Source organism: Cnephaeus nilssonii (genome assembly GCF_951640355.1).
Source record: "Cnephaeus nilssonii genome assembly, chromosome: 11".
Lineage (NCBI taxonomy): Eukaryota > Metazoa > Chordata > Mammalia > Chiroptera > Vespertilionidae > Cnephaeus > Cnephaeus nilssonii.
Window position 1 is genome coordinate 6940421 of NC_137082.1, and position 27817 is coordinate 6968237.

A 27817-nucleotide genomic window follows, 5' to 3' on the forward strand; every position below is an offset into this window, starting at 1 on the left:
TTGGCTCAGTGGATAGAGCATCGGTCTGCGGACTGAAAGGTCCCAGGTTCGATTCTGGTCAAGGGCATGTACATTGGTTGCGGGCACATCCCTGGAGGGGGGTGTGCAGGAGGTGGCTGGTCGATGTTTCTCTCTTATGGATGTTTCTAGCTCTCTATCCCTCTCCCTTCCTCTCTGTAAAAAATCAATAAAATATATAAAAAACAAACAAAAAAACTTCCTGGGTTTTGCTGTATCGGCTCTGGGTCCCTGTCTCTCCATCAGAGGACAGTGGTCCCACCCAGTCCCAGCTTTCCCTACTGTCTCTTTCATTTCCTCAATCCCCCGTCGCCCCTACTCAGGAACCGGACCGCTCTCTAGCCGCAGTGGACGCAGAGAAGAGAGAAATATTTATAGTTGACTTCTTTCTAAGATTTCATCTAGAATTTTACTTTCAGGAATTTTGTCTCCCAAAGCCTATCCAGCCACTGGAAGGCTCTCAGCACCTGACTTAACGGTGACCACGCCAGGTACGCATGGAGAGCCCTTCAGGCTACACCACTCAGAACCCCGACTCACCTTTTCACAGACACCGGCCCAGCTTTTCCCGAGCAGCCCGGGGCAGGGCCCACGCTCCCTCTGCTGCGGACACGCTGCACTCCGCTGGTGGGAATCCATTTCCCTCCGGGGAAGCTGGGTGCCTTCTGCAAGCTTGAATTCTGCCTTGGGCGCCCACGGCGGGGTCTCTTCCTTCTCACAGTTCTCCTTGAAGAGGAGCCTCCCATTGGCAATGATGATGGAGGTAAACCTCTTGATGTCTTCCGGAACCATCCGCGCCACCATGACAAACCTCTCCAGGTCATCCAGGCTGCTCTGGGCTTTGTCTGTCACAAGGACGTCCAGGGACCAGTTGCAGCCCTCCAGGCTCTCCTTGGTTTCCAGCAGGATGTGGTAGGAGTTCGAGATCGTCTGCAGCTGATCCCTAATTCTGTCCTGAAGGCTACTGCTGGGGAGGTTACAGGCGGCCCCGCAGACTCCGCGGGCGAAATCCAGAAACTCTCTCAGGGACTCTTCGATGAGGTCGGCGGCCCTGCGGATTGCGACGATGTTGGCCTCCAGGGAGTCTCTGAGCCTCCACTTCCTGCTTACGAAGAGCATCAGGCTGGCGACCGAGCTGGCCACCTTCTGCTGGAGAGCCGTCGCCGTCCCCTTGGCCAAGGCCAGGTCCAAGGAGAGCTCCTTCGCCGACTCCTCGGAGGAGGAGCTGCAGGAGGAGTCGGTGGACGTGGAGGAGCAGGAAGACGTGACGCTGGCCCTGCTGTCAGAGCTGTTCACAGACAATCCGTCGGGCTCAGGGGCAGGCCACGTGGCCTGTCTGGAGAGCCATGTGCAGTGAGGGTCCGAGGTCTCCTCTGAAGCCCCGTCGGCGTCCCCTGGCTCTTTTCCAGCCCGAGGGGCACTGGGCACAGCGATAGGGACGTCATAGATGTTGGGCTTGGTGTTCTGCTGCTCCACTCGGGGAACCAGAAAGCTCGTAGGGACCTTGTAGCTGACACCGCCATCGGAAGGGCAGGCGTCCCCCGGCGCTGGCCCGGGGCAGGCGGGGACTCCTGGAAGGCCGGGGTTCCGCACGGGCACATTTCCACGCAGGAGTGGCGCGAGGGACCGCGCTCTGCTGCTCGGAGGACTGTGGAAACTGGACATGGACCTGGGGAGGGCATGGGACCCCGATTCTTCCACAAAGCTGGTAACACAGACGTTTCTCACATCAGCTTTTGCTGCAGACACTGGAGTGTCATAAATCCACTCTGATTTCTGGGGGTTGGGCAGTGTTTTGTAGCAGGCTCTCCTTAAGGGAACGGTTGCTGTCACGGGAGCACTCTGCCTCTGTGGAGAACCACGCAAAGTCACGCAGGTTAGTAGCAGCGAAAAGAGGCATAGCCCCTCACTTTTACATGTGCCTGCGACCGAGGCCCTGGCGGCCGGCACCGTGCTGATGGCCATTCCCGCTCAAGCTTCTGCAGAGGCTCCCCCCGCCATTGTCTCTCCAGGCCCTTCGCAGCCTGGCTCCTCCCCTTAGAGCCTCTCTTCCCGCTGCCATCACACCCCCCTCACCTGCCCCCACCTCCCTGTAGGTCCAGCGACAAGGCGGTTTACCTTTCCCTGGACCCAGGATGGTCACTTTGTACCGAGATATTTACTTTTGCCCAAACTGTGCCCCTGCTCTAAACGCCTCCCATCCCTTTCTTTTCCATCTATGCATCCCTCACGACACTGCTCAGATGCCAGCCCTCCTGTAAGGCCTTCCCTGATCACCTTGGGCGTGCACATATCGATTGCAGACATGTGACAGGATCCAGGATCAACAGGGATGACACAGATCTCAGGTTAAGGCGTTTCCCTGACGTACAAATAAAAACCCACTTAAACACAGCACGCCTCTGAGGCCTAAGATAACAAGAAGCATTTCCCTAAGGTAGGCTGAGCGCCTACTCTGTCCAGCACTGCGCTGGGTCCCTCCCAGGGGTCGCCATGCTCGCCAGGGGTCTGTAATGGAAGCAGAGGCTGCAGAGGTGAGAGGACTGATCCCAGGCACACAGCCGCCCTGCTCGCGGACACTGCAGCGAGGGGCTCCGAGAAATGAGGTCTGCCACGAGGAGCTGGCATCGCCCACCTTGACCAAGTTAACGCATGTCCCGGCGGCTCTGCAGGTCTGATGCACCGGGTCTCAGCACCGGTCATACTTACGCTGGGTTGGCCGGCCGGGGGACCGCGTTCTGCCTTTCTGGGGCTGGCGGGGATGTCATATAACTGCTGCTTCCCCGGCTCCTGGGAAAGACCACAAAGCAGGACCACGTGGGTTTTTCCTTCCTGAAGGCTAAGCCATCCCAGCTCTCCCACGCCAGTGCTTCTTCCCAACGCAAACACAAACCGCTGAGGACGTGGGGCGTGGGCCACGGAGCTCGGTGCTGGGGTTTACGTGCCGCAGCCCAGGAGCTCGGATGGGCTGAGAAGTGAGTGAACTTGTCCTCTGCTTACAGGAGGCATGCCTTACAAATCTGACGTGCCAGTTACAAACAAGTAAGTTTTTAAAAAGCATCTAAAATTTTATCCCCGAGAGGTAATCAATGCTAATATAACCAATGATGATGTTAATACTCTGATGTGCAGAGTGGGGCAAAAGTAGGCTTACAGCCCGGCCAGTATAGCTCAGTGGTTGAGCATCGACCTATGAACCAGGTCACAGTTAGATTCCTGGTCAGGGCACGTGCCCGGGTTGTGGGCTCAATCCCCAGTGTGAGGTGTGCAGGAGGCAGCCAGTGAATTTTTTTTCTCTCATCACTGATGTTTCTCTCTCTCTCCCTCTCTCAGAAATCAATAAAAACATATATTTTTAAAAAAGTTGTTCATATGGAAAATAATAAAATAATAAATAAATAATAATACAAGGACAAACTCTTTTGTGTACTCACAACTGTAAACCTACTTTTGCCCCACCCTGTATATCTTTCAAAATATTATTCTTAAAATGCGCATATGTATATGCACATATAAGTGTGTGTGCATAGATATAAGTGTCTATTACAAATGAGAAGCATTTAAAGATGTTCAGCATTTGGTCATAATGTTCTGAGCAGGTCTGGCTCCCTGGCGGAAGCTGGATTCTGAGTGGTGCCAGGCCCTTTGCAGCCAGGAGCAGGCAGACACTCCAGAGGTCATCCCTGTGATACTGAGAGGCCCCTGGGGGAGCAGGGCCGGGGTCAAGGCTCACCTTCAAGGCAGAGGGGCCGCGGCTCTGGGCGGGCACATCGTACAGAGCGAGCAACGAGGCCTGGGCCGGTCTGGGAATCGGGACGACGGCCTTGGGGAGAAAAAGAACCAGGGAAAGGAAAGGTCACCCCGAGTACTCCAACACACTATGCTCCCCCCCCCCCCCCCCACCTCCCAGCTGTCCAGGGCGGTTCTGCTGACGGCTACTCCCCTGGGACCCCAGCCCCTTGTGTTTATGCCGCTGACTGTGGTCGCAGGAGCTGCAGCATCACCCGCGGGAGCAGAGGGGCTTTCGGGCGGGAGGGAGCCAGCTCAGCAATGCCCAGTGTTTCTTGGAACACGTGGGTTCGAGATGGCGATCAGTTAAGGAACGTATCTGAGAAGCATGGTTTCGAAAGGCTTAGGAGGGAACTCCAGGAACTAGTGGGTCGGAGAGCAATTTCCTCAGGAGATCTGACCCTTTCACTTGAAACACAAGATCCCCTTCTCTGAGTTTAAACCAGAATCGGGTATGTTCTTCCTTTGGCGATTCTGAAAAGTCAGGCCAGTGTACTGTGTTCAGGAAGTTGGAATTAAAAGTAAAACAAAGCTCAAGACGGCGGTTTCCCAGGGGGAAGTGACCAGGAGAAGGTGTGAGGGGCTCTGTTCTCTTACTTTTCTGTTTTGCTTTTAGTTTTGTTCTGTTTCTTGATCTGAATCCTAGTAACTGAGCTGTACCTTTAGGATTTGTAGGTTAAACTTCAATTTAAAGAAATGAATGCGAAGAGTAGGCAGTGTTGCCACAGAGTCAGGCAAATGCAGGCCGAGGGTGTGTGGGGTCTGGTCCTGGGTGCTGGCAGTAGGGACGCAGACAGACATGCAGACCAACAGGACGCTTCAATCTCAGTGTCCACCTGCCCTTTCCCTCCCTAGGAGTCAGTGTCCTCATTTGCAAAACGAAGGGCTGTTCCAACCTCAGGGTCCACAGAGGTCCCTTCCAGCCAGCGAGACGCCTGATGCTGACAGGCAGTTCCTCTGTTGGGCCGACGAGAGAGAAGTGACATGTCTCCACCATGTTGCTCGTTTTGGGCCAGCCTTCATCTGGAGGTAGTTGACCAGGAATGAGGGGAGTCTGCGAGATGGGCCTCCTGGCCTCGCGGGCTGCCTCGTTCTAGCAACGACCGACCGCTTCTGCTGAGGGCGGGTTCCTGGGCGGCCTCCGATGCAGGGCTAACCGCCGATTACACAAGCGGGAGATGTGGGCTGCTCTGCGGGTGGGAGGACGCCTAACCGGTTATCTGTCCCTTGTCTTCTGTTCCTTCCTTCTTGTGTAGAAGCAGCAGCAAAATTACTTAGAATCACCAAACAGTGCAACTGGACGTGAGCTTAGAAATGATCGGTCCGCGGCTCCCGTGACACAGAGGAAGAGAGAGAAGCGGGGATGGCCCAGGTGGGCAGGTCAACCAGGACTCCTGATCCCGAGCCCCGCACGGGCTCTCCAAGACCCCCCAGCACAGAGGCAATAACAAGAGGGCGGTGGTGGTGGACAGGCAGCCACGGAGGGAACCTCAGCGGGAATGAAAGGTAGAAAAGTTCCCCGGGGGTTTACGGGGTCCACCTCAAGAGGCCTGGCGAGGAGCCCCTGGTTTCTGAATTCCCCGTCGGCAGTTGTGGTTTCTGTCTGATTTCTGCCGCCCACACGGGCCGGGGCTCTCACCACGGACATTCTGCAGTCAAGAACAAAGCTCAGGGCGCGTGCCCTGGCCCTCTCCTGTTGAGATAGCACACCCACCCTCCCTGTCCCACCAGGTGTCAGGCTAGAAGTGCAAGGCCACAGAAGGAAGCCTTGTGCTGTGTCTGGTCGCTCCAATCATTCAACCAACGTTCACGGGGCAGCATGTTGGATGTTCGGGACCCCTGGTGACCTGTGGGCATCCCCCGCTGTTTTCCTTTTAGGAAGGGGGGAATGGCTTTCATTTTCCCCCTTTCTTTTGTCTCTTTGAAAAGAAAAATTAACTTCTTACCCTATGGTGTTCTTGTGAGAATTAGATGGGTTGATGTATATAAAGCTCATTGAAGTGCAAGTACTTAGGAAGTGCTCAGTAAAGCTGCCTGTTACTGTCATAATTATTACATTATGTGCTTTCCCTGAGGCAACACCCGCGAGGCCCTGCTCCGAGCCAGCTGCTCAGAGGCAGGGGGGCGTGCCAGGCCCCGTCCAGGCCGCGTTCCCTCCTATTCCAGGAGAGGACCTGGGTCCACCCCAGGGGCTGCTGCAGGGCCCAGCCAGCTTCCTGGGGGGTTTGCGGCCGGTGCCCGAGGGGCAGCTGTTCTGTGGGACAGCTGTCTGCTTCTCTGCGTGGCAGCCCAGGGGGTTAGAACGTCTGGAGCATTCAAAGCCTTTCAGGGAATCAGCACCTGCCTGTTTGCAGATGGTGCTGGGAGCTGGAGTGGGGAGGCCAGTGGCGCAAGCATGACGTTCCTGGGCCTGGTCCCTGCTCTCTGCCTGATTCATTCCAGCACATCCATGGGGAGTGGACGTTCCCGGACACAGGCCTCGTCACGACCTCTGCCCAAGCTGTGCCAGGCGGACTGTCGCTGGAGCGGAAAGCGAAGGCTCGCTGGCAGGGAGCGCCGCAGTGGCTGCAGACCTTTCAAATCTGTTCTGCGTTCTCGGCACCTCATGAAGGCGCGGGCTCGGGGAAACAGCGCATTATTATCTCTCTCCTTTTTTGTTTTCATTCCTTCCCTTCTTTAACTTTTTTTTTTCCTGTTCTGCATTTACTGGGTGCTTCTTTTGTCTTTAAAAAAACCTCCCATTTAAAAAGAATTTCAGGTGTAATGAACACTCTATGCTATAACACACATCAACTTCCTAATCTCTCAGTTGGTGAAATATTTACAGGTGCCCACCTATGCCGGCCACGGTCCTGGGCTAGGGACATAGGAGTGAATAAAATAAAGGTCCCTGCTTAAGGCTTTCTTTCACTTTCTCCGCGGCCAATCCCACTTCCTAAGGGTAACCACTGGTGGCGTGCATTTTTTTCAATGTGTGAGCACGCACACACGCGCACGCACACACAGAATTTTAGTTTTAGTTTGCTTGGTTTTTATTTAAATGGTTCTTCGTTCCCCTATATAAATACCTCAGAGAACTACTTCATCTTTTTGTTGTTGTTGTTGTTAATCCTCACCCAAAGATATATTTTCCCATTGATTTTTAGAGAGAGTAGGAGGGAGAGAGGGGGAAAGAGAAAGAGAGACATTGATTGGTTGCCTCCCTCACCCCCCAACCAGGGCCGGGGATGAACCCTGCAACCCAGGCATGTGCCCTTGACTGGGAATGGAACCTGTGACCCTTCGGTATGCAGGCTGCTGCTCTAACCACTGAGCAACTGGCCAGGACAAACTACTTCCTCTTTTGTTCACAGCTGCATGCTAGTTTGTTGCAGGAGTATGCCCACATTTATGAACCATCCCCTGCTAACAAACATTTCGGCAGCTTCGGTTTTTCCTTATGACGAATAATGCTACAGTGGCATGGCCTCCCCATCCAGATATATCTTTGCCTCCTTGTGGATTTCTGTAGCAATTCTGGAAGTAAAATTTCTGGGTTGAAGGGAATATATATTTTAAAACTGATGTGTAATTTCCTGCCTTCGAACCCATGGAAATCCAACCCCTCCATTTATCACTGGCCATCCTAGCGTTCCCACCTTGGGTGAAAAAGGCCACCACGCATGCCCACCGCACTTTGCGCACAGCTGGACTAAACGTTCAGTTTCCCACCAGGTGTGGGTGCCTGGAGAGCTGGGGCATCGCAGGGTGGGAAGGCCACTAAGTGGGGGCCAAACCCAAGTTCACCTCATCACACCAACGGTCTGGGTCCCCTGGGCCCATTTGCTTTGACGGGCACCCGTGATTGAAGGGTGGGCCCGCCCCTGGGTGTCACACATCACTAGCCCTACCTCTTTCATTTGGAAATATGCTCACCTGCTTCGGAAAGCTTGGCATCTTTTCACAGACGATTCTGGCGCTGGTGCTGGCAGGTGGGTCAGGGAATTCGTAGACTTGGACTGTGTGTGGCGGGGGCCCCATCACCCAGCTCTTCATCGGCTCGTATACGGGGCCTGGAGGTGGGGGGCTCAGCAGGGTGGGCACCTGGTAGGCCTCCTTGGAGCTGGCGAGAGCTTCCTCCAGGGGTCTCAGGAAAGGGGGACAGGGACTGTCTGCCGGGGCCTCCGAGAGGATTTGGAGGCGGTTGGCAGGGGCCAGGCCTTGCCTCCCGTGGAGCAAACACCTCCACCAGCCCTCGCTCTCCGGCACGTGTTGTTCTAGAATGGTCAGGATGTCTCCTTTGCAGAAAGCCAGCTCATCAGAGCAGTCCGGGTCGTTGTTATAAAGTGCCCTGGCCAAGAGCGCCTGGGGGTGGGAAGGGAGAAAGAATTCATTGTTATTACCACTGCCATCAACCCCGCACCAATACCGCTCAGCAGGCACCAATACCGCTCAGTCAGGCACGTTGGAGCCCTTCACAATTGCTATTTTATCTCCTTCCCTCGTCCCCAGAGGCTCTGGTCCTTGCTCTTTGCCTCATTCATTCCTACTCATCCTTGGGGTCTCAGGTGACATGTCACATCCTCAGGGAAGTCTGACCTGCACCCTGAGACCAGGTCCAGACTCCCTAATATGCCCTCATGGCCCTGACTTAATTTGTGGTGACTATGACCCTTGCAGTTACATAGCTGAGTGACTTCCTGGCTGTGTGTCCTTGAGCAAATTGGCTACTCTCTTTGGGCCTCAGTTTCCTTGTCTGCAGAATGGGAATAATAGTAACTATCTTACCCTATGGTGTTCTTGTGAGAATTAAATGTGCTGATGTATATAAAGCTCATTGAAGTGCAAGTACTTAGGAAGTGCTCAGTAAAGCTGCCTGTTACTGTCATAATTATTACATCGTTCTTTGTCTGGTTCTTGTTATTTTTCTCCTGGATTGGACTGGAAGTCCCATGTCTGCTGGGACCATATCTTGCTTATTTCTGCTCTTGTCCCCAGAGTCAAGCCTGGACGCCGGTACATAGGGAGATGCTAAAAAAAAAGTTCATTAATTCATGAATGATGAAACTAGGACTCAGCAGGTTAGTGAGTCAGGATCAAATCCAGTTTGTTTCCCTAATTCTCAGAGATCTGTTCTTCCCATAAGCTACACACTCCTAAAAAAAATAAATCACCTTGTTGCTACAGCAGCGATGGCTAAGCTCCCTTCTCCTTAGAACTTTGTGCTGTAATTAAATGAAAGTAGTTTGTTTCTGTGGGGTTAATACTAGTATAATCATTCCTTCTATGATATCAATGCATGTTTATTACAGGAGAAAGGGTATATAGGTCCCAGCGCACAGTAGGTGCTCGCTGGCTACCTGGTGAGTTGATGGGTGGATAAGGGTGAGTCATGTGATGCCCCAAAGTCAGGTCTTTGGAGGGAAAGTGACACATGGCACCAGATGACAGCTCTTATTTCTGTGGAGAGGAGGGAAGCAGGACGCTCTCCGTGACACTTGGCCCTCCCTCCAGGTGGCCTTCAGTGACAATGGCCGCCATGATGTCCAGAAGACGGGCCTCAGGCCTGGCTCATCCCCACACTCAGCTCCTGTCCCTCGGATGTGCCGTGAGCAGGTTTCAGGGGAGCGTGGGGCTCTGCTTGGAGACTCCAGCAGAGGCGAAGCATTTAGAGGGAACACGGCTTTCAAATCGTAGCAAGAGGGTGGGTTAGAGGTCAAGACAAGTGAAGTTACATGCTACTTTACAATTTTTTTCCAGTGAAATAGGAAAATACTTTGTGTTCGGTAGGAAAAGATACCCTGGAAGATTATGGTTTATTACCTTGTCAGACTTTAACCAAATTTGGACGTAGCCCTGCAACTAATCCTAAAGTTCCTTTCCAGGCCCTCGATGCTCTTTGACCCGGTTTGCACATTTGTCTGGTTCCCTCGTTAATCAGTTGAGCAAAATCTTTGACGTGAGTTCATTTTCTATTTGCACGGGAGTCGCGGTTTTACCTTTTGGAAAATTACATACTGCCCACACCGGGAAGAAAGGGAACACAAAAACACAGTTTCCGACTTGTCAACGTAACTCCCACGAGTACATATCACAGCCCACGCTCTGAGACGCGCTCGCAGGCGTCTGTGTGCCTTCAGGCGGAGCCGCGGCTGCGAGGCGCAGGTGCTCGGGAGGGTTTGCCTGTTGTGAAAGGCAGGGGTGCTTTTCCAGAGAACAATGGGCTTGTGGGGTCACCCACCCCGTGGGCACCCACAGCTGTCTAAGACAGGCAGTGACAGTCTTATTCTGGAGACACGGTAGACTTGGCACCTTCGGCCTGCTGACATAAGAGCAGCAGCCCACGCCTTGAGGACGTAAACTCCCAGCAAAGGAAAACCCTGAATATGTTGCTGTAACGTGATTCCTTCTGGTATGGTATTTTCCTACAATTGGCAGGGGCTGCCTCTGGACACCTCATGCAATCAATGAATGTCTCAGAGTTTTAATAACAAAGACCATCCAAGTTTATGTTACAAAGCAAAGAATTAAACACGTGTGAGAAGTCCTGAGGTGTTACCTAGAAAGAGAAGATAACAGTGGATTCGATTGAGTGGGGACCTATTTTGTGTTGGGTGCACGGAAGTCGTTATACCTGTTAATCCTCAGAAGCCTCAGAGGTAGGTTTTCTTAGCTCCATTTTACAGATGAGGAAACTGAGGATCAAATGACTTGTCCAAGGTTACTTGGACTCTGCTCTCCTCACATACATTACTGCATCCTTCCCCTGATAATCCATGCTCCAGACACCAGCCAGGATGATACTTTATACACATATATAACAGCGGTTGACCTCTTGTTTTAAAACCTCAATTGCTTAGAACAAAACCTAAACTCCCCACCTGACCGCCCTGCCTGGCCCTCTACTCCTGTTACCCAGCCACACTGCTTTCTTCCTTTGCCCAGACACAGTGGTAAGCTTGTGTCCACCCCAGGACCTTCGTTCCTGCTGCTCTTTCTGCCTAGAACTATTTCTTTCAGATCTGTGCATGACTAGCTCCTCCTCCTCCGGATCTCAGCTCAGGAGTCGCCTCCTGCAGAGGCCATCCCTGACCACCACAGGGCTGCACGCCTCCTCCCCATCCTCACGGGACTGGGAGCTGGTAATTCTCTAGACCAGCAGTGCGGGACGAACAAGAAAAGAACAGCGAACGTTCATTGTGCGCCTGTGCCCCCGGCACCGCGCTAACCTCCGTATGGGTAACACATGGACGCAATCGACAAACCTCGGCAAAGGAACCTCCTAACAATTGCAATTGTCACTGAGGCCACTCACAAGGTATTTTTCAATAAGGTGTTAATTTGGAAACATTTGTATAAATATTTGAGATGAAAAATGATATATATTTATATTCTTACTAGATGCCTGGTGCATGAATTTGTTTACATCCCTGACCCTGATCATGCACCAGTGGGGTACCTTGGCCTGGCCTGCGGGATTGGGCTGAAACTGGCTTTCTGACATCCCCCAAGGGGTCCCAGATTGCCAGAGGGTGCAGGCCAGGCCAAGGGACCCCATCATTGCGTGATTGGGGCGGGGAGGGATGTGGGAGGTTGGCCAGCTGGGGAGGGACTGTGAGAGGGCTCCAGGGTGTGTCCACCCATCTCGCTCAGTCCCAATCCGCCGGACACCAGCAGCAAGCTAATCTATTGGTCAAGCATCTGCCCCCTGGTGGCCAGTGCATGTCATAGCAATTGGTTGAGCGGCCTTAGCATATCATTAGCATATTATGCTTTGGTTGGTTGAATGGACGACCTACCGGACACTTAGCATATTAGGCTTTTATTATATAGGACTAGAGGCCCAGTGCATGATTTAATCATGCACCTGGTGCACCAGCTGGCTGTCTGTCCGCCGGTGCCCCAGGCCTTCCGAAAGCCTCCCGCGCTGCGGAGGCTTTCGAAAGGCCTTGCGCCGGCGCAGACAGACAGACAGCTCCCCCGCTTTGGCTTTTGATCGCGGGGGAGCCGGCTGTCTGTCTGTCCGCCGGTGCCCCAGGCCTTCCGAAAGCCTCCGGCGCGGCGGAGGCTTTCGAAAGGCCTTGCGCCGGCGCAGACAGACAGACAGCTCCCCCGCTTTGGCTTTTGATCGCGGGGGAGCCGGCTGTCTGTCTGTCCGCCGGTGCCCCAGGCCTTCCGAAAGCCTCCGGGGCAGCCATGACACAGACGCTGAGCTCGCGGCGCCACTGGCGCCGCGAGCTCAGCGTCCTGCTGGCCCAATCAGCTACCCCGGCCACCCTGAGTCCCGCCCCCTGCGCCTCCTGCTGGCCCAATCGTGGGCGTAGCGGAGTGATGGTAATTTACATATTACCATTTTATTATGTAGGATTCCCTGTGGACACACAGCTAGTTAGATTCTGGGTACCATGGAAGAAACCTTCTTAACCAATTTCCCCAAAAAGGGCATTTCCTCCAAATGCCCACTTCATACAACAGCTGGGAGAGGAGAAAGGAAAATGAATAAACACTTGTAAGGAGAAGGGGAGGGAGCTTAGGGAAAGAAAGGCAAAGGAGAGGTTCCCTGTTCTCATGGGGATGCTCACCTCCCCGGGGAGGCCTTCACACATCTGCCAGATGCAATGTGCTCATCTCTGCTGAATCAGCAATAAGCTCTGGGAGTAATGAGCTATACTTGGAGAATCCTGGGATCCATTCATCCATCCATCCATTCATTCATCAAGATTGTACTGAGCATGTATTCTGTACCCACTGTTGTGCTGGAGACATCGTGGTGAACAAAACAGTTCCTGATCTCACACCAATGCCCATTCCAGTGGCGGACACTCACTCCAATAAAAACTAAATACGCTGGCAAAGCAGAAATGCTGTAGATACAGTTCATCCTTGAACAATGCAGGGGTCAGGATGCCGACCCCCACAGTTAAAATTCCACACATAACTTTTAACTCCCCCAAAACTTAACTACTAATAGCCTACTGTTGAGCAGAAGAAGCGATCCTGCTAGCACAATGAGCACATATTTTTTATATTGTGTATATTATATAGTGTTCTTATAACAAAGTAAGCTGCGGAAAGGGAACTGTTTTTGAGAAAATACAGGTACATTATTTACTGAAAACAATCTGCACGTAAGTGGATGCCCAATTGTATAGGGCTTCTGCTTCTCTTAAGAGCAATGAAGGAAAACACGAGAAGCTATGAGAAACTGTGGGTGCAGTTGGGAAGTGATGATGGACGAGGGCTTAGGGAGAGTTCTCTGGGAACTGGGCCATGGAAGTGGGAACTGGGGGTGAATAGGAATTTGATCAAGGGTGGGAGAGAGAGGAAATGCGGAAGGGCGGAGGGAGGGAGAGAGTGTGTGTGTGTGTGTGTATGTGTGTGTATGTGTGAATGTGTGAGTGTGTGTGTGTGTATGTGTGTGTATGTGTGAATGTGTGAGTGTGTGTGTGTGAATGTGTATGTGTGAGAGTGTGTGTTTGTGTGTGAGTGTGCATGTGTGTGTGCATGTGTGTAAGTATGTGTGTGAGCGAGTGTGTGTGTGTTTGTGTGAGTGTGTGTGAGTGTGTATGTGTGTGTGTGTGTGTGTGTGTTTGTGTGTGTGAGTGTGTGTGTGTGTGAGTGTGTGCGAGTGTGTGTGTGTGTGTGTGAGTGTGTGCGAGTGTGTGTGTGTGTGTGTGTGTGTGTGTGTGTGTGTGTGAAGTGGGTGGTGGGGAGTTAAAGGAACTGAAAGATGAACTGGCGGCTGCAGAGATATTCACAGGAACCTGGGGCTCGATTTCTGTGTTGGCTGCTGTTTATATCTGGCTGCTGGGCAGGGGTCAGGGGGAGGTCATGAGCCAGGGCCCAGTTGAAGGGCCATGCCCAGGGCTCAGCTGAAGACTGATTCAGGGCAGCTGTTGGGAGGAGGTGGTGAAAGTTGCATGTGACCTTGGAGGTGATCTTGCAGGACGGGCAGGGTGATAACTGCCGGGGACAGGAGGAGAAACTCACGGGGGATCCGACAAGTGGGAAGCAGAGGGACAGGGTCTCTACTCTGTCTTCCGCGGTGGCTCGCACACCCGCAGCCACTGCTGGGTCGTGTCCAGGACTGCAGGCTGCTCCCAGGCCGCGGCTCCGTCTGTCCTCTCCTGCTGCTTCCCTCTGTCCCTCCCGGGGTCAGATCAGCCCCGGGCCCAGGCCTGCTGCCCCCTCTTTTCACAGTGCTCCCCTTCCAACCCTGCACTCCTCAGATCAAAGGCTGCTGCCAGGGGGTAGGAGCATGGACATCCTCAGATGGTTCCCATCCGTCGCCAAATGCCATCATTTCCCTGGGAAGGTCAGTCATCTCACGCGGTCACAGCTCCCGGCAGGAAGCAGTAAATGACAAGCCCCCCAGACAAGAGACCGTGGAGAGTGGAGGGCCCTGCGCACAAGTGACTGTTGGGCCCCTGCTCTCTACATCATGGAACCCCAATGTTAAGAAGACGGACATTTTCCTTCTATTAAAATCCTTTGGAAAACGTCTGTTAGGCATTTTAGCTTCCTTCTCACAGATTCCATGACTGACTTCCAAGAATTTCTCGTCCGTCTTAGGGGAAGGCAGCAGAAGTGTCCCCATTCCCCCAGGAGGGCCACGGGAGAGTAGCTATAGATAAATCACAATGTTCTTAAAAGCACACACTGTGACTAGTTCAGATCCTCTGCTGCCCGGGAACCCTGAGCCCCGCAAGTCCCCAAGGCAGCTTTTGCTTTGAGATCACTGAACTATGATCGCCATGTATCTTTCTTTCCAGGGCGGCTGGGCCAGCCTCGGACCACCAGAGTCAGTGCAGAAGCGAGAAAGCGCTTTGATGATCTGTGAGGACAGCCCGCTCCCCCGGAATGTGCTTGGGAGCATTTCATGTTATGAAAATACAAGGATAGACTTGGAAAGATCCAAGCACACAGAATGCTGCAATGTGTTGGCTTGTGAATGTTTAGTTTTCTAAAAGCTCATTATGTTTTAAAAAGAAAAAAAAAAAGAAGTTCCAAGAACATAAGAAAAATTCCCTCACCACCTCCATTTTCCCACCCACATTTCCCCAAAAGGAGAAGGAAGACAGAGTAGCTATAGGATTTTGAAGGGCAGCAGTGTTCTGTGAAGTAACCCGGGGAAAGTGGAGAGAGCGGTAGAAACTGACTAAGGAGTCCCAGCAAAGACCTGGGAAGGATCTGGGCTTTGCAAATCCCACACATCGAAGACTTCTTAGCTACCTACCATCTCTGTCAGCTAGATTATTTTCCTATAAATTAGTCCAAGAGAAACTACTTCCTCTCTAGCCTTTTGGATGGATATTGAGTCAGGCACCGTGGTAGTTTGTTGCTGACTGTTTAGCCGATGCCTTGCTAATAATGAGGCCTTGCAGTTTAAACTCAGTCAGGGATTGTGATAATTAGCATTGATCATCTCACTTGAGATTCACTATCCCTTGAAGCAGGTACTGATACTAATATTCTATTTAAGAGATGAGGAAGCTAGCACAGGGGGCAGTGGGAGGAGGTAAGTACCCTGAGGTTGCTCAGAGAGCCAGGGACAGAACCAGGATTGGAACATGGGCGTTCTGACTCCCAGAGTCGGCTCCTTTAGCCTACAAATCACAGTGCTTAGACTCCACCGCAGATGGCAACGGATGAGTGCATGCCAAAGTGTGCCAAAGTGTGCCGCTGGAGAGAGGGATGGCAAGCGGCGAAAAACATGTTAGCTCACCTGGTTCAGTTGTGTGTTTATTTGCCAGAATTTAATTCTGCACCAAAAAGTCAGGAAATAACTTAAATGCAATTACTGGTAAATAATGATATATTTGCATAAAGGAATACTATACAGCTATGAAAAAAGAACGAGGTAGGGTTTTCATGAGCTGACCTAGAACAATGTAAAAATAGAGTATTAACTTAAAAAGAAAAGCCAGATGAGAAACTGTGTGTATAGTATGCCTTCATTTGTGCTTTTATGAATGTAGCATCTTTCTGGAAGATTTACATAAGCCACTGGTTCTCCCCTCTGGCCGGGGAACCAGAGCCCAGGACACTAGAGATTTGGGATTAAAGAAAAACATGCTCTCGGTCTGAGTTCACTGGTACCGTTGAAATTGTGTAAACCATGTGCACGTGCTTTGTTTTTTCAATGTAAAAATCTAGTTTTAAGTAAGGATGCTTTCCTGTTGGACGAACACGGCTTCCGACGAACACGGCTTCCGCGTTGGTGACCTGAAGCTCTGAGGGGTCACTGCCGCTTGTGCCCAATCCACGCCCAGACTCCATAGGCGGGAACCCGAATTCCCGGCCAGTCTTAACCTTGGCCGAGAGCACTTGGCACCCAGAGGCATCTCGCATCTGGGAAACCCCTCCTGAACTTCAGGGCCACTCGCACCGTGGACACAGCCCCCCTGGCCCCGCTGTCAGAGGCCTGCGCCAACCCCGCCACGGGAGATGCTGAGAAATGCTCGCGGGCTTTTCGGAAGCTGCTGACCTCGTGTGCTCCCCTCCCCCGCTCCTGCAGAGCAGGCCCGCCTGAGGCACACAGAGCAGGCGGCCAGGGCCCGTGGAGGGCCATTCAGCCGGGCTCCCTGCAGGCGCGCTGGGAGCCACAGGAGCCGGACGTCGATGAAGGTCCAGGCCAACAGGAGGCGCGCTGGGCTGCCCTTCCCGTCACCACGCCGCCTCCCTGTGGCCAGCGGCCCAGTGATTTGGGTCCTGCACAAACAGCGGACCAGACAGGGGGGCCTCCCCTGCGGGGACATGCTGCCAACATGGGAAATCAGGCGCGTGTGTCGCACACACGTGACATGGGGGGAGGCAGTGGGCGTGACCCGTTGCTCCTTTCCTTGCACGTGGGTGTGTTGTGAGGTCTGCAGGTGAGATGGCAACACCACACGACCGCCACCTCCTCTCCCTTCTCGCCTCGTCTATCACTCGTCTTCTCTTTCCCTCCATCTCACGGTCTTCCCTTTGCTCCTCCCCCTTCCTTCCCTCCTGGGTACCCGGCTCCCTCTGACACAGTTGTCCAAGAAAGAAGCGGTGACCTGACCTTGTTTTCCCCTGTGAACTGCAGCTCTCCCTGGCAACGTTTAAAAGTAGAATTCCACACGCGACAGGAGCCGGGTCTCTTCAGACAGCGGCCTGGTGTGTCTCGCTGTCCGAACTGGCCCTGAGGTTTGCAAGTCTATTAAGTGGCTTCCCTCAAGCGTGTCAGGCGGATGGGCAGAGGGAATCCGTGTGCAGGGCTGTGGCCTGACAGGCCTCCCCTCCTCAGTTCCCCGCCCCACATCTGCACTTCATTCTCACAGCTTTTATAATGAGGTGAGAGCTAAGTAACTTCTTGTATCGTCTTCCAACCTAAGAAGAGCTGCTTCCCTTGGAGCCGTTTTGAAACAATTGAGCCGAGATTTACGCGCGAGACGCTGAGAGAAAGCGGCTGTGGCCTTTGCGGCGGACCCTGACTTGCCAGAGAGGCTGGGAGGCCGAGCTCTCCTTTGGGAAAAGTTGAAACATTTTAGAACGAGAGGCTCCAGAGTGTGCAGGCAATGATCCGGTCACTGAGCTGAAATGCCCTTTCCCCGATTACTTTTATACGTAAAGTAACATTTAAGCTAAAAAAGAAAAACTCAACTGAGTAGAATATAACCTTTTAAACATGATATAAATTCTCTCTTTTTTGTTTCAAAACCTGGAACACAAACAACTTTCAATTATTGCCACTGGTGTGAAATAATTTGGGAAACATCTTAACCTACTACTTCCCTAAACTTAAGGGGGAAAAATCAAGAAATACCAAGTAATGGACTCCTTCCCACGGCTAACTCGGAGGCCCAAGCAGGAAGTGGGTGCCAGAGGAGAGAAACTCAGATACTCACATTCACCTTCATCCTTCAAAGAAGTTATTCGTAAAGGTGATTGTCCCACAGCCTGGGCAACTCCGGCGGAAATCGCTCTGGAAGGGGCACCTTCTGAGGTAGCTGTGCTCCAAGGAACGCCGAGAGGCCCAGGGGCTAAAACACTTGTGCCCAAGTGTGATCTCCCGCAGCTGTCCTTACGGGCCATCTGGGCGGAAGCCAGCGGCCACGGGGAGGGATGGGGTGGGTTCATCACACACTCCCTGGACGTTCCCCACGGCCCCCTCCCCTCCATCCGGATGCAAATGGCCACTGAGGCGAATTTATCTACAGGCACTGGGGACAAAGAAGTGAACAACCTGGAGAACCTGGAAATGAGATGCGATCCGAGGGAAAAAGAAAAATGTAAACACCTCTACGAGTGACCCTGGATTCCGCGAACAAGCACAACCCTTAACTGGTTTCTCCCCCACTGGGATTCGTGCTGGTGGTTCCGGTGAAAAGGCCCCGCACTGAGGGACTTCCGCAGCCACAGGAAGCGCTGCCCACTCTCGAAACTTTGAGGAAGAGGCTGTGGCCAGAAAAATTCCCAAGCCGCCCACTGGCAATGAGCCGTGCCCTTCCCTCATGCCTCACTACTGCGGTTTTCCAGCAGGTTTGGGCCTTGACCAGACCAACTTGTAGGAATGAACACACCCTGTTCATGGGGATCTTGCGGAAATGCACTGTCAGGGCCTCAGAGATTCGACGGTTGCTCACTAACCCCACTGCACGCCTGACAATGTGCGCTGGGGGCCACGGGGGGAGCCAGGCGCTTGATCTAAGCTCAGGGCTGAGATGACGCCACAGGAGAGATCGCCCGGGCCTTGATTAATTGAAGCTTCTGGTGGCCCATGTTCTACCAAAGGGCCTTCTGCAGCCCGCAGGGCCCAGGATCCCAGAGCGCCTCCCCACCGCCGCCTCCCCCAGGTCCACGCCTCGCAGCCCGCAGCCAGGTGCCTGGGTCACTGTTTAAGACGGTTGGAAAGAGGAGTTGCAGGCAGTGTTGCACGAGAGCAAGCACGGCCAGTGGTTGAGGATTCGGCCTTTGCTTGTGAGAAATTCGTGGAGGGAGGAGGGCGAGTAACCGTTCCCTCCTCTGAAAGTGAGGCAGCGTCCAGGGTCCCATCCAGCCGCAGCTGCCGCCATTCTATGTTTCCCTTCTTACGCTCCTCTCTCCGTTCTCGAAAGCCATCCGCGGGAGTAAAGATAATCTCAGGTAGGCCCTTCTCCTTCCTCATTTCCTTTTCCTCCTTCTGTCTTTTTTTGAAGGGAAAGGAGAGGAAAGGCATGGAGACAATAGGAGGTGCTGTGCGTTCCTGGATTGGTCGTAAACAATTATACCAACTCCACCCAGGAGAAAGCTTGTTTCTTTTTTTGGTGTTAATCCTCATTGAGCCGAGGATATGTCTCCATTGATTTTTAGAGAGAGTAGAAAGGAGGGGGAGAGACAGAGAAAGAGAAACATACATGTGAGAGAGACACATCGATTGGTTGCCTCCTACACGCGCCCTGGCCGGGGCCAGGGATCAAGCCTGCAGCCGAGGTATATGCCCTTGACAACAATGGAATTGGGATCCTTCAGTCTGCGGGCCGACGCTCTATCCACTGAGCCTAACTGGCCAGGGCTAAGACTGTGTTTCTTCTACTTCATGCATCTTTAACTACATCCATGTGCCATCTGTACATCTTTTAAACTTAAAATATTGAATGAAGCTAATAAAAACAACACATGCCCCCGGAGCAGCGTTCTGTATGAAATTGCACGTCTGCTGAGTTGTTCTGGCTTTTTCTAATGCGAATGAGAATATATAACTGACCACCCGGCCGGTGGCGCAGTGGGTTGGAGTGTCGTCCCATGCACCGAAGGGTGGTGGGTTTGATTCCCAGTCAGGACACATACCCAGGTTTCAGGTTTGATCCCCCACTGGGGCGCGTGCGAGAGGCAACATAGATGTCTCTCACCTCGATGTTTCGGTCTCTCTCTCCCTTTCCCTTCCTCTCTCTCTAGAATCAACAGAGAAGCATATCCTCAGGTGAGGATTTTTAAAAAATTAAAATACATAACTAACCTTAAAAACTGTTCTATCTGTCTGTGTACCGCACCTGAAGTCATCCCGGGTGTCCCTGTCGGGTGCGATTTTTCCATCTGATTGGGTAGGAGGAACCTGAAGCCACTTCAGGAATTGTAGAGGAAGGAATGAAGGCCCACGGGGTACTTACTCACCCCCTCCCCCAGGGTCATTTTTAGGGGTGTCAGGCAAGCGAGGGGCCACCCTGGTATTAAGCTCCATTCTGTGGGCGTGAATTTATTCCAGCTCCCTGGGCTTATTCATCCTGTCAGTGGTGGGCGGCAGATCTGCCTGGCCTGCCTCACCTGGGACGCGGCAGGAGGTTAGAGAGCATCTGTGAGCCACTGGCCCTGCCGCCTCCAGTCGCTGAGCCCTCACTTTGGGAACACGGTGCGGGAGAGAAGCACCTAGAAATACTCTGCTAGTAACAGACTCCTGCGCTCTTCCCGGGCGAGTTTAAATTCTGAGCCCGAGAGAACATTGCACAAGACACATCTTACTTTCTGTTCACCAGATGGCTAACCTGACCTGGAAGACAGGTCCCTGGCCAGTAGTTAAACAAAAGCTGCTCTCGCCTCTAAGGAGCAGCAACAGTGAAGAGAGGGGCTCGGTGACATTGGCTAACATACAGCCGGGGGAGGGAGCTGCGGATGAGCCGCGGGCGCCCTGAGGAACTCCTCATGGTCCCTGTGGGCTGCGCGGAGGAGTGCTAAGAGCCTGCGAGCCTCCAGGCAGAGGCCCCAGGCCCGGAGGACACCCCGGACTCTGACCCGTGTGTACCTACCGCCTCTTCCATCCAGCAAACAAGCGGCTCATGAGCAATGCATTTGGAAATGGTTCCTAAAATGTTCGCTTCCCCTTTCTGCACCTCGGGTGGGCTGGAGCCTCGAATCACTGGCCGCGGCCTCTATTCGCAGCCTCCCACTTGCCTCTGCAGTTATTTCCTCTCCGGGCCGCGGTCATTTCCTCCCTTAGTCATCACGGTTCCAAAATGACCAGCTACGTTTCTGTGGTCACTTCCCTGTTTCCATGATCCTGGAGGCCATGTTCCTTCCAAGAGTTTGCAGGAGACTTAACTCTTGGGGTGGGATGGTGCTCTGTTTAGCTTTTTTTTTTTTTAAGAGTGAGCTCTCGAGTACATACAGTGTTGAGAGAGTAAAGGTTATGATGGGGGGAAGAATAATGTGCTGTAAGGGACACTTCACTAACTTTCATGACAAGTTATTAAGTGCTGAGAGGGTGAGACTTCTTTGTCCTCTGTGGCATTAAGATCAGTGCCTGGGCCCTAGCTGGCTTGGCTCAGTGGGTAGAACATCAGCCTGCGGACTGAAGGGTCCCAGGTTTGATTCCAGTCAAAGGCACATGCCCGGGTTGCAGGCTCAATCCCCGGTGTGGGGAGTGTAGGAGGCAGCTGATTGATGATTCTCTCTCATCATTGATGTTTCTATCTCTTTCTCCCTCTCCCTTCCTCTCTGAAATCAATAAAGAATATCTTTAAAAAAAAATAAGAAGAACACTGCCTGAAGGTAGCTAGCACATGTTGTTAAATACATGCTATTTACACCTTCCTTTACTATTGTTTCTGCTCGCATGCCCTGACCAGCTGGATATTATGTCTGGGATATTCTGCCTTGGGAAGTGGATGAAGGGATGAAGCCATAGGTCCTCGTGACCTTGACTTCAATTGCAAAGGCTCAAATCCAAACATTTTATTTTTTTCAAAAGAGAGAGCAGATGGTTCCTCTCCATGTCCACTGAGAACAGCCTGGGACCATCCATGATGGACAAGGAAGGCACCTGCACGCCTCCTGATCCCCGTCCTGCTTCTGCTCTTTCCTGCCCACAGCCCTCTTGTTGCATAGCAGCCTGAGTAAGCGCTCACAAACACAAATCAGACCATGTCATCTCCTGCTTTAAATAGACCAGCGGCTTCCTTTGCAATTAGAATGCACTTCTGAGTTCTTACAAGGCCGACCCTGCTTGCCTGAGCCCTCTTTTCTGGCCACTCCCTCCCCTTGTGTACTCTGCTCCAACGGCACTGACCTTGTTATGGCTACTCTACTCTGCTGAATCCACTCCTGCCTCAGGGCCTTCGCATGTGCTGTTCCCTCTACTTGTTCCTTTTCCCACCACTCAGGTCTCCAGAGAAGCCCTTTTCTGTCCATCACCTCTATCAGATCACCTTGTTTTATTTTCTTTAAGGCATTTTTCACCACCTGAAACCATTGTGCCCATTTAATCTTTTAATGACTTTATATGTCCCCACTGAATGTCTGCTCTGTGTTGATCACCCAAACCTCCAAGCCCAATAACTGTGAGTGCGGGAATGGCTATAATGGACAGTGAGTTGTGTTTTCAAGCTGGGTATTATGCCTGGGATATTCTGCCTTGGGAAGTGGATGAAGGGATGAAGCCATAGGTCCTCGTGACCTTGACTTCAATTGCAAAGGCTCAAATCCAAGGCCACACCTGGCCACGGGGGAAGGAAGGGGCCTTTTCTCAGAAATCTAGGCTCAGTGGAAGTTCAGGCTGGGGCCAGGTAGGGTCAGAGGGCTGAGAGTCATGGACGGCGACTAATAACTAGGAAGTTCCTGCCTCTGGACGGGCTGTGTCGGAAGGGGCTCCATCTGCACTTCCTATAACCTCCCATTCATTCACACACAACCCAACGACGCAAGGCACTGCTCTAGGCACAGAGATTCAGCACTGACCAGGAAAGCCCAGCATCCCTCATGGAGCTGACTTTCCAAAGGGGAGACAAATCCAGATCCTGATGAGTGAAGGCAAGACGGCGGGCGAGAGAGAAGCATTCCATGCAGGGCCCTGTGGGCCACAGTGAGTTAGTTCTCCGCGCACGGTCCCACGGACCCTTCTTTAAAGACTGACTTTAAAATGTTTTGCTTACCATCTCAGAGCTGCTGTAGGTCAAGGGGAGCCTGACAGGGCTCCTCCTCACAGATGAAACACCTCAGTCATCCTCCTTCAAGTCCTGGACATTTGTCCCAGTGAGATAAGATGTCTACTTTCAAGATCACCTCTAATGGGTGTGTGTGTGGAAACACACACACACACACACACACACACACACACACTCAGACAAAAATAGGTCACTTTTGAAATGACCAAAAATCCGAAACAAGGACTTCCATACAATAAAGTCACTCCTTCACCTCGTATTTTAGACCTAATTTTGTAGCATTTCTGCATTGGCAATGAACATGGAAGCCACTGCCTACAGTCCAACAAGCCTGTGAGTGACAGGTGAGATTTATCCATTTGCCAGGGGTAATGAAGCCTATCTTAGTTGCAACCGTACCGTTTGAGGCCAGCATTTCTTATCACTAATATCACATTTACTGTTCCATTTTTTCCTTGTTTTTTATAAGACAACTAGAGGCCCAGTGCATGATTGAATCATGCACATTTAGGGGGGGAGCTGGGTGCCTGTCCGCTGGTGCACCAGGCCTTTCAGAAGCCTCCGGTGGGGCGGAGGCTTCTGAGCGGACAGGCACCCAGCTCCCACGCTTTTGCTTTTGATCGCTGGTGCACCAGGTCTTTCAGGAGGCGGAGGCTTCTGAAAGGCCTGGTGCCTGAGCGGACAGGCACCCAGCTCCCCCGCTTTTGATGGTCCGCGGTGGGACGTGAGCTCGCTGCCCCAGAGGCCCCTTCTGTGCCGCAGCACAGCCATGGCGCAGACGCTGAGCTCAAGCCGCTGCTGGCGACGCGAGCTCAGCGTCCCACCGGCCCAATCGGCCACCCCGGCCACCCCGAGTCCCACCCCCCCGCGCCTCCTGGCCAATCGCGGGCATAGCAAAGGTACGGTCAATTTGCATATTTGTCTATTATTAGGTAGGACTAGGGGAAAATACAATAAAAGTCAATTCTACAAATCTGCTCCACACTGAGGTGAAAGCTCTGTGGACGTGGAACTGTTGGTTGGCACAGCAACACCAGGAACAGCTGAAAGGGCAGCGTTGCCACCATCCGATGCACGCAGTGCAGGCAGGGTCAGCAGGGCCATCTGGCTGCCCCGGGATGCATATGAGGGTTGCTGTAAAGCCCAAGGCATCACTTCCACAGGACGGCCCTTTTAAGCACTGCGTTATCATACAAACAGCAACTGACCAAGGTAGGCATTAAAACTCACCAGGTGGCCTGGGTGGTGTGGCTCAGTGATTGAGCATCGACCCATAAACCAGGAGGTCACAGTTCGATTCCCGGTCAAGGCGCATGCCCGGGTTGCGGGCTCAATCCCCAGTAGGGGGATTGGCAAGTCAATGTGCAGGAGGCAGCTAATCAATGATTCTCTCTCATCACTGATGTTTCTATCTCTCCCTCTCCCCTCTTCTCTTTAAATTAATAAAAAAAACATATTAAAAAGAAAAAACTAACGAAGTGGGTCAATGGTTAAAATGAATGGAACTCTAACATGCATTTTTCATTGCAAAACAAGAAGCTCAACCCTTTTCAGTAACTGCTCGTGTCTGTGTAAAGCCTTTAGAAACATATTATCTTCTCCATGCTTGGACAGTTGTGCAGGCGCACCCAGAAAACCGTTCCCTGAGGATGCCCCTGGACTAGGATCAAGACTCCACCATTGGGCGGAATCGCAGGCATGAGCTGAGACATCATGCATGTAAGAAAGACACGGGTTGGCCACTACAACCTGTCGATCAAACCCAGAAGACTGATCTGAGGGTGGAGAATGAGTTATATTTTTAAAGTGTTTGTTGTGAAAACAAAGAAGAAAATGCAGCAGAGATTGTAGGTGGCCAACAAAGCATAAAATACCATCTGGGCCATTAGGGAAAGTTTGCCAGCTGCTGGTCTGAGGGTGGGGAGAGAGTGAGCTGGTTAAGAGCTGAGTTCTGGGTTCAGTCTGCCTGGGTCTGACTCCTGGCATTCCACTCACTAGCATGTGGCCTTGGCAAGTGAATGAACCCTACTTTCCTCGTCTGTAAAATGGGGTGAAGAATAACACCTCTGCTTCCTGAAGATATGAGGATGTAATGGAACGTGCAGCAGGCCTGGTGGATGGATAGCCAGAAAGTGACAGCTACTATTGTCTCTATAATATTCATAATAGGACCTTATGGGGATGCTGGGAGCATCAAGTATAAGTTATATGCACACATACATGTTAATTACAAATTACCAAGTGCTATAGAGATTAGCTAGGCAGAATAGGTGGCACATAAGAAATCTAAATCATAAAACATCTGGGATAGTAAAAAATTGATGTTATGAGAAAAATAAAAAGCAGTGGGTTGTTCTTGATTAAGGATGACAGAGAGCTGAAAAGCAACATAGCATGTGCTCTTGGAAAAACAAACACACAAACAAGTAACAGCCAAAAAGCCAGAAAGGGTATTTTTTGGAACATGTGAATGTGGGCTGAAAGTTAGGATGGCATTGTTAATTCGATGGTAATTTGCCCTGGATGTGACACTGATATTGGAGTTGCGTAGGAGAATGTCCTTGTTTTCAGCAGATGTGGGGAAGTGTCATTATATGTGCAACTTGCTTTCAAATGGTTGACAATGACAGTGTGTGCCAGTATCTAAACATCTATATATATAAAAGCCTAACATGCAAGTGTCCCCTCGGGAGTTCGACCGACCAACCCAGAGTTCGATTGCTCGCTTGCTATGACATGCACTGACCACCAGAGGGTGGCATGGCTGGCAGCCAGCAGTCGGGGAAGGGAGGCCCCGACTGGAAGCCAGTAGCTGCTAGGGACCCTACCCATGCACGAATTTCGTGCACTGGGCCTTTAGTATAAACTAAGTGCTGGAATCGGTAAATCTCGATAAAGGATACGCAGGGGTTTACCAAATTATTATTTTCCCCATTTTCCCAATGGTTAAAATATTTTCAAAGAAAATAGTTGTGTACAATATTCTAGCTAAGATATTTACACAGGACCTACATAAGAGAGGATATCATGTGTTACTCAGCTATACATTCCACTAATGACACCTGGTTATTAGAATAATAAGTAACATATATTTAATTCATATAAGAAGACTCCCCACTTAGTGTTCCATTTCCTTATTTTCCTGTTCTACTTATAATTTTTAAAGGTGTAGCAAAGTAACCCTTGAGCTTCACTTTCCTTGTGTCTGAGCAAGTTTATTTTTTTGTAGCCAGTTCTACTCCTGAAATAGTGACTCTTTTTTGATTCAAGTCCCAGCCTGGAGCTCGGCTCACACACATCAATACCAAAGTTAACGTGAAGGTAGCGGGGGAGCACCCAGTGACTGTCCAGGTCTGGGGCAGGAGCGCAGGATCCTCAGGACACTTGGGAGTGACACTGAGTGTGCTCGGGGTCCAGAGAAAGGAGAGGTCGGGGTGAGCTGGGGTCTCACTTGCTCAAGAAGTTTGTTAGAGGGTGAATGGACACAAAGGGATAGACTGTGTTATCAACCCCAGAAGCTGGTTTCTGCTAGAAAGTACTTTTCATCCGAGTCAAATTGGTAAGAAGCTTGAAGCACTTTCCACACTTAAACCGACACGAAACCTTCCCACCGCAAACTTACTGCCACTAGCACACTCTTTGGTTTCATTAAGAACTCAGAACAAACACCGGTCGCTGCCGGTTGTTTGCCCCCTGCCCGTTCAGAAGGCCCCCATCACTCACCTTGGGCGCCCCATCCATGCCGCTCGCTCCTCTCATGTCGGGTGAAACAGCCGCTCTGAGCGCCCCGGCTAATACGGCCCGCTCCGGAGGCGGGTTACGCAATGTCACTGCATGCTCCGGGCAGGTTCTCAGAAACGGAATTCTGTGGAGCTGACAGCACGGGAAATTGTCAAGAAGACTCTCCCAGCAGGCTCGCTTTCTGGAAAGCAGGCTAAGAGTAAGATGAAAGGGGTACCGGAGGGGGGACCAGAAATCCTGGCCACACTCGGTCCTCAGTGCCTGGACGTCTCACTTCGCTTATAAGTAGAGATTGTCATACATTTGCTGTGCGAAACCACAAAAGAAAAAAACCCACCAACACTCTTCTGCTTTGTAGGTGGAAGTTCCTACTTTGAAAAGCTCAGAGTATGAGCGCACAGCATTCTCATCCCGCGGACACCGTGGATCAGCCCACATCAAGCAGACCAAGCTCTTTCTGAGATTAGAGGCCACGAGCCCAACTTTCTGAGAGCGGTCAGTGTTCCTCCTCCCTGCCCCCAACACTCCTGTGACGGCCAGGAGAAAACAAGCCAGGGGACTGCCCTAAAGGACCTTGTCCCCGCTGCCCGCCCCACTCAGCGCCCCGCTTCTCCCTGCCCTGACCCCGTGCCCACCTCCTGGTCTCTGCACCCAACACTCGATGGCCACATTTCCTGGGTGCTGACTGCACCTGGCTATGCTGAGCCCATAGCAATAGAATTATATTGTCTCTTAAGTCTCACCAACCCATCCTTCCACCTCCAACGAGCCGTCTCTCTGCTCCCTTCCTATGATGACAGCACTCACTGGCTTGTGGGCTGCTTGTCCAGTGTGTAGTCCCCACAAGTCTGAGCACCCGGAAGGAGCTGCCACAAAAATAGAGGGCTGACTTCTGGCTGAGATGATCCATATTTTAAATTGTTATCATTGTTGGAAGTTAACTTCCTGGACCAAGTAACTGATGTGCTGCTGACGGGAGCTGACAACAAGGAACGAACAATGACCCTACAGAATGGAGGGAGGTGGGGTCCACAGGCAGGCTGACGTGGAGGTGGGTGGAGAGGGTAGAGACGGGAGAAGGGGGAGTCATTTCGGAAAGGCTTCAGGAGGAAGGCAAGGTGAGAAGCCAGGCGGGCAGGTCGGTATAGAGGCAGAGCTTGTGCCTGGCTGGGACACCATTAACATGCAAACCGGAAAAAAAAAAAAGATGGAATTAGCAAGTTCCATTTAAGGAAAACAAGCAGACTCGTCTGAAAGAGCAGTGAGTCATAAAGGCTGAGGTTATGACAGTGGGGACTAGCGGAAGTTCTTTGATCCTACTCGTCTTACCGATAAGACAGAGTTAGAATAGAATAGAATATCATCCTGCAATGTGCGTGGCTGGTGACACTTGTAGGGCAAAGGGCATCCAA

At 51.9% G+C, this 27817-nt stretch overlaps 1 protein-coding gene across 3 annotated transcripts in view; it reads right to left on the reverse strand.

Moving 5' to 3' along the window:
- CASS4 (Cas scaffold protein family member 4) overlaps positions 1-27245 on the reverse strand; it is a 32855-nt gene extending 5610 nt beyond the window's left edge. For 2 of the 3 annotated variants that reach the window (XM_079784172.1, XM_079784170.1), the window contains exons 1-6: positions 27149-27245; positions 26388-26537; positions 7723-8151; positions 3752-3841; positions 2728-2808; positions 559-1866 (exon numbers count right to left, since the gene is read on the reverse strand). In XM_079784172.1, coding sequence (XP_079640298.1) covers positions 559-1866; positions 2728-2808; positions 3752-3841; positions 7723-8151; positions 26388-26423 — 1944 coding nt within the window. In that variant the 5' untranslated portion in view covers positions 26424-26537; positions 27149-27245. Of the gene's footprint in view, positions 1-558; positions 1867-2727; positions 2809-3751; positions 3842-7722; positions 8152-26387; positions 26587-27148 lie in introns of all 3 variants that reach the window. The other variant, XM_079784171.1, reaches the window with a different exon arrangement.
- Positions 27246-27817: the final 572 nt, after the last annotated feature.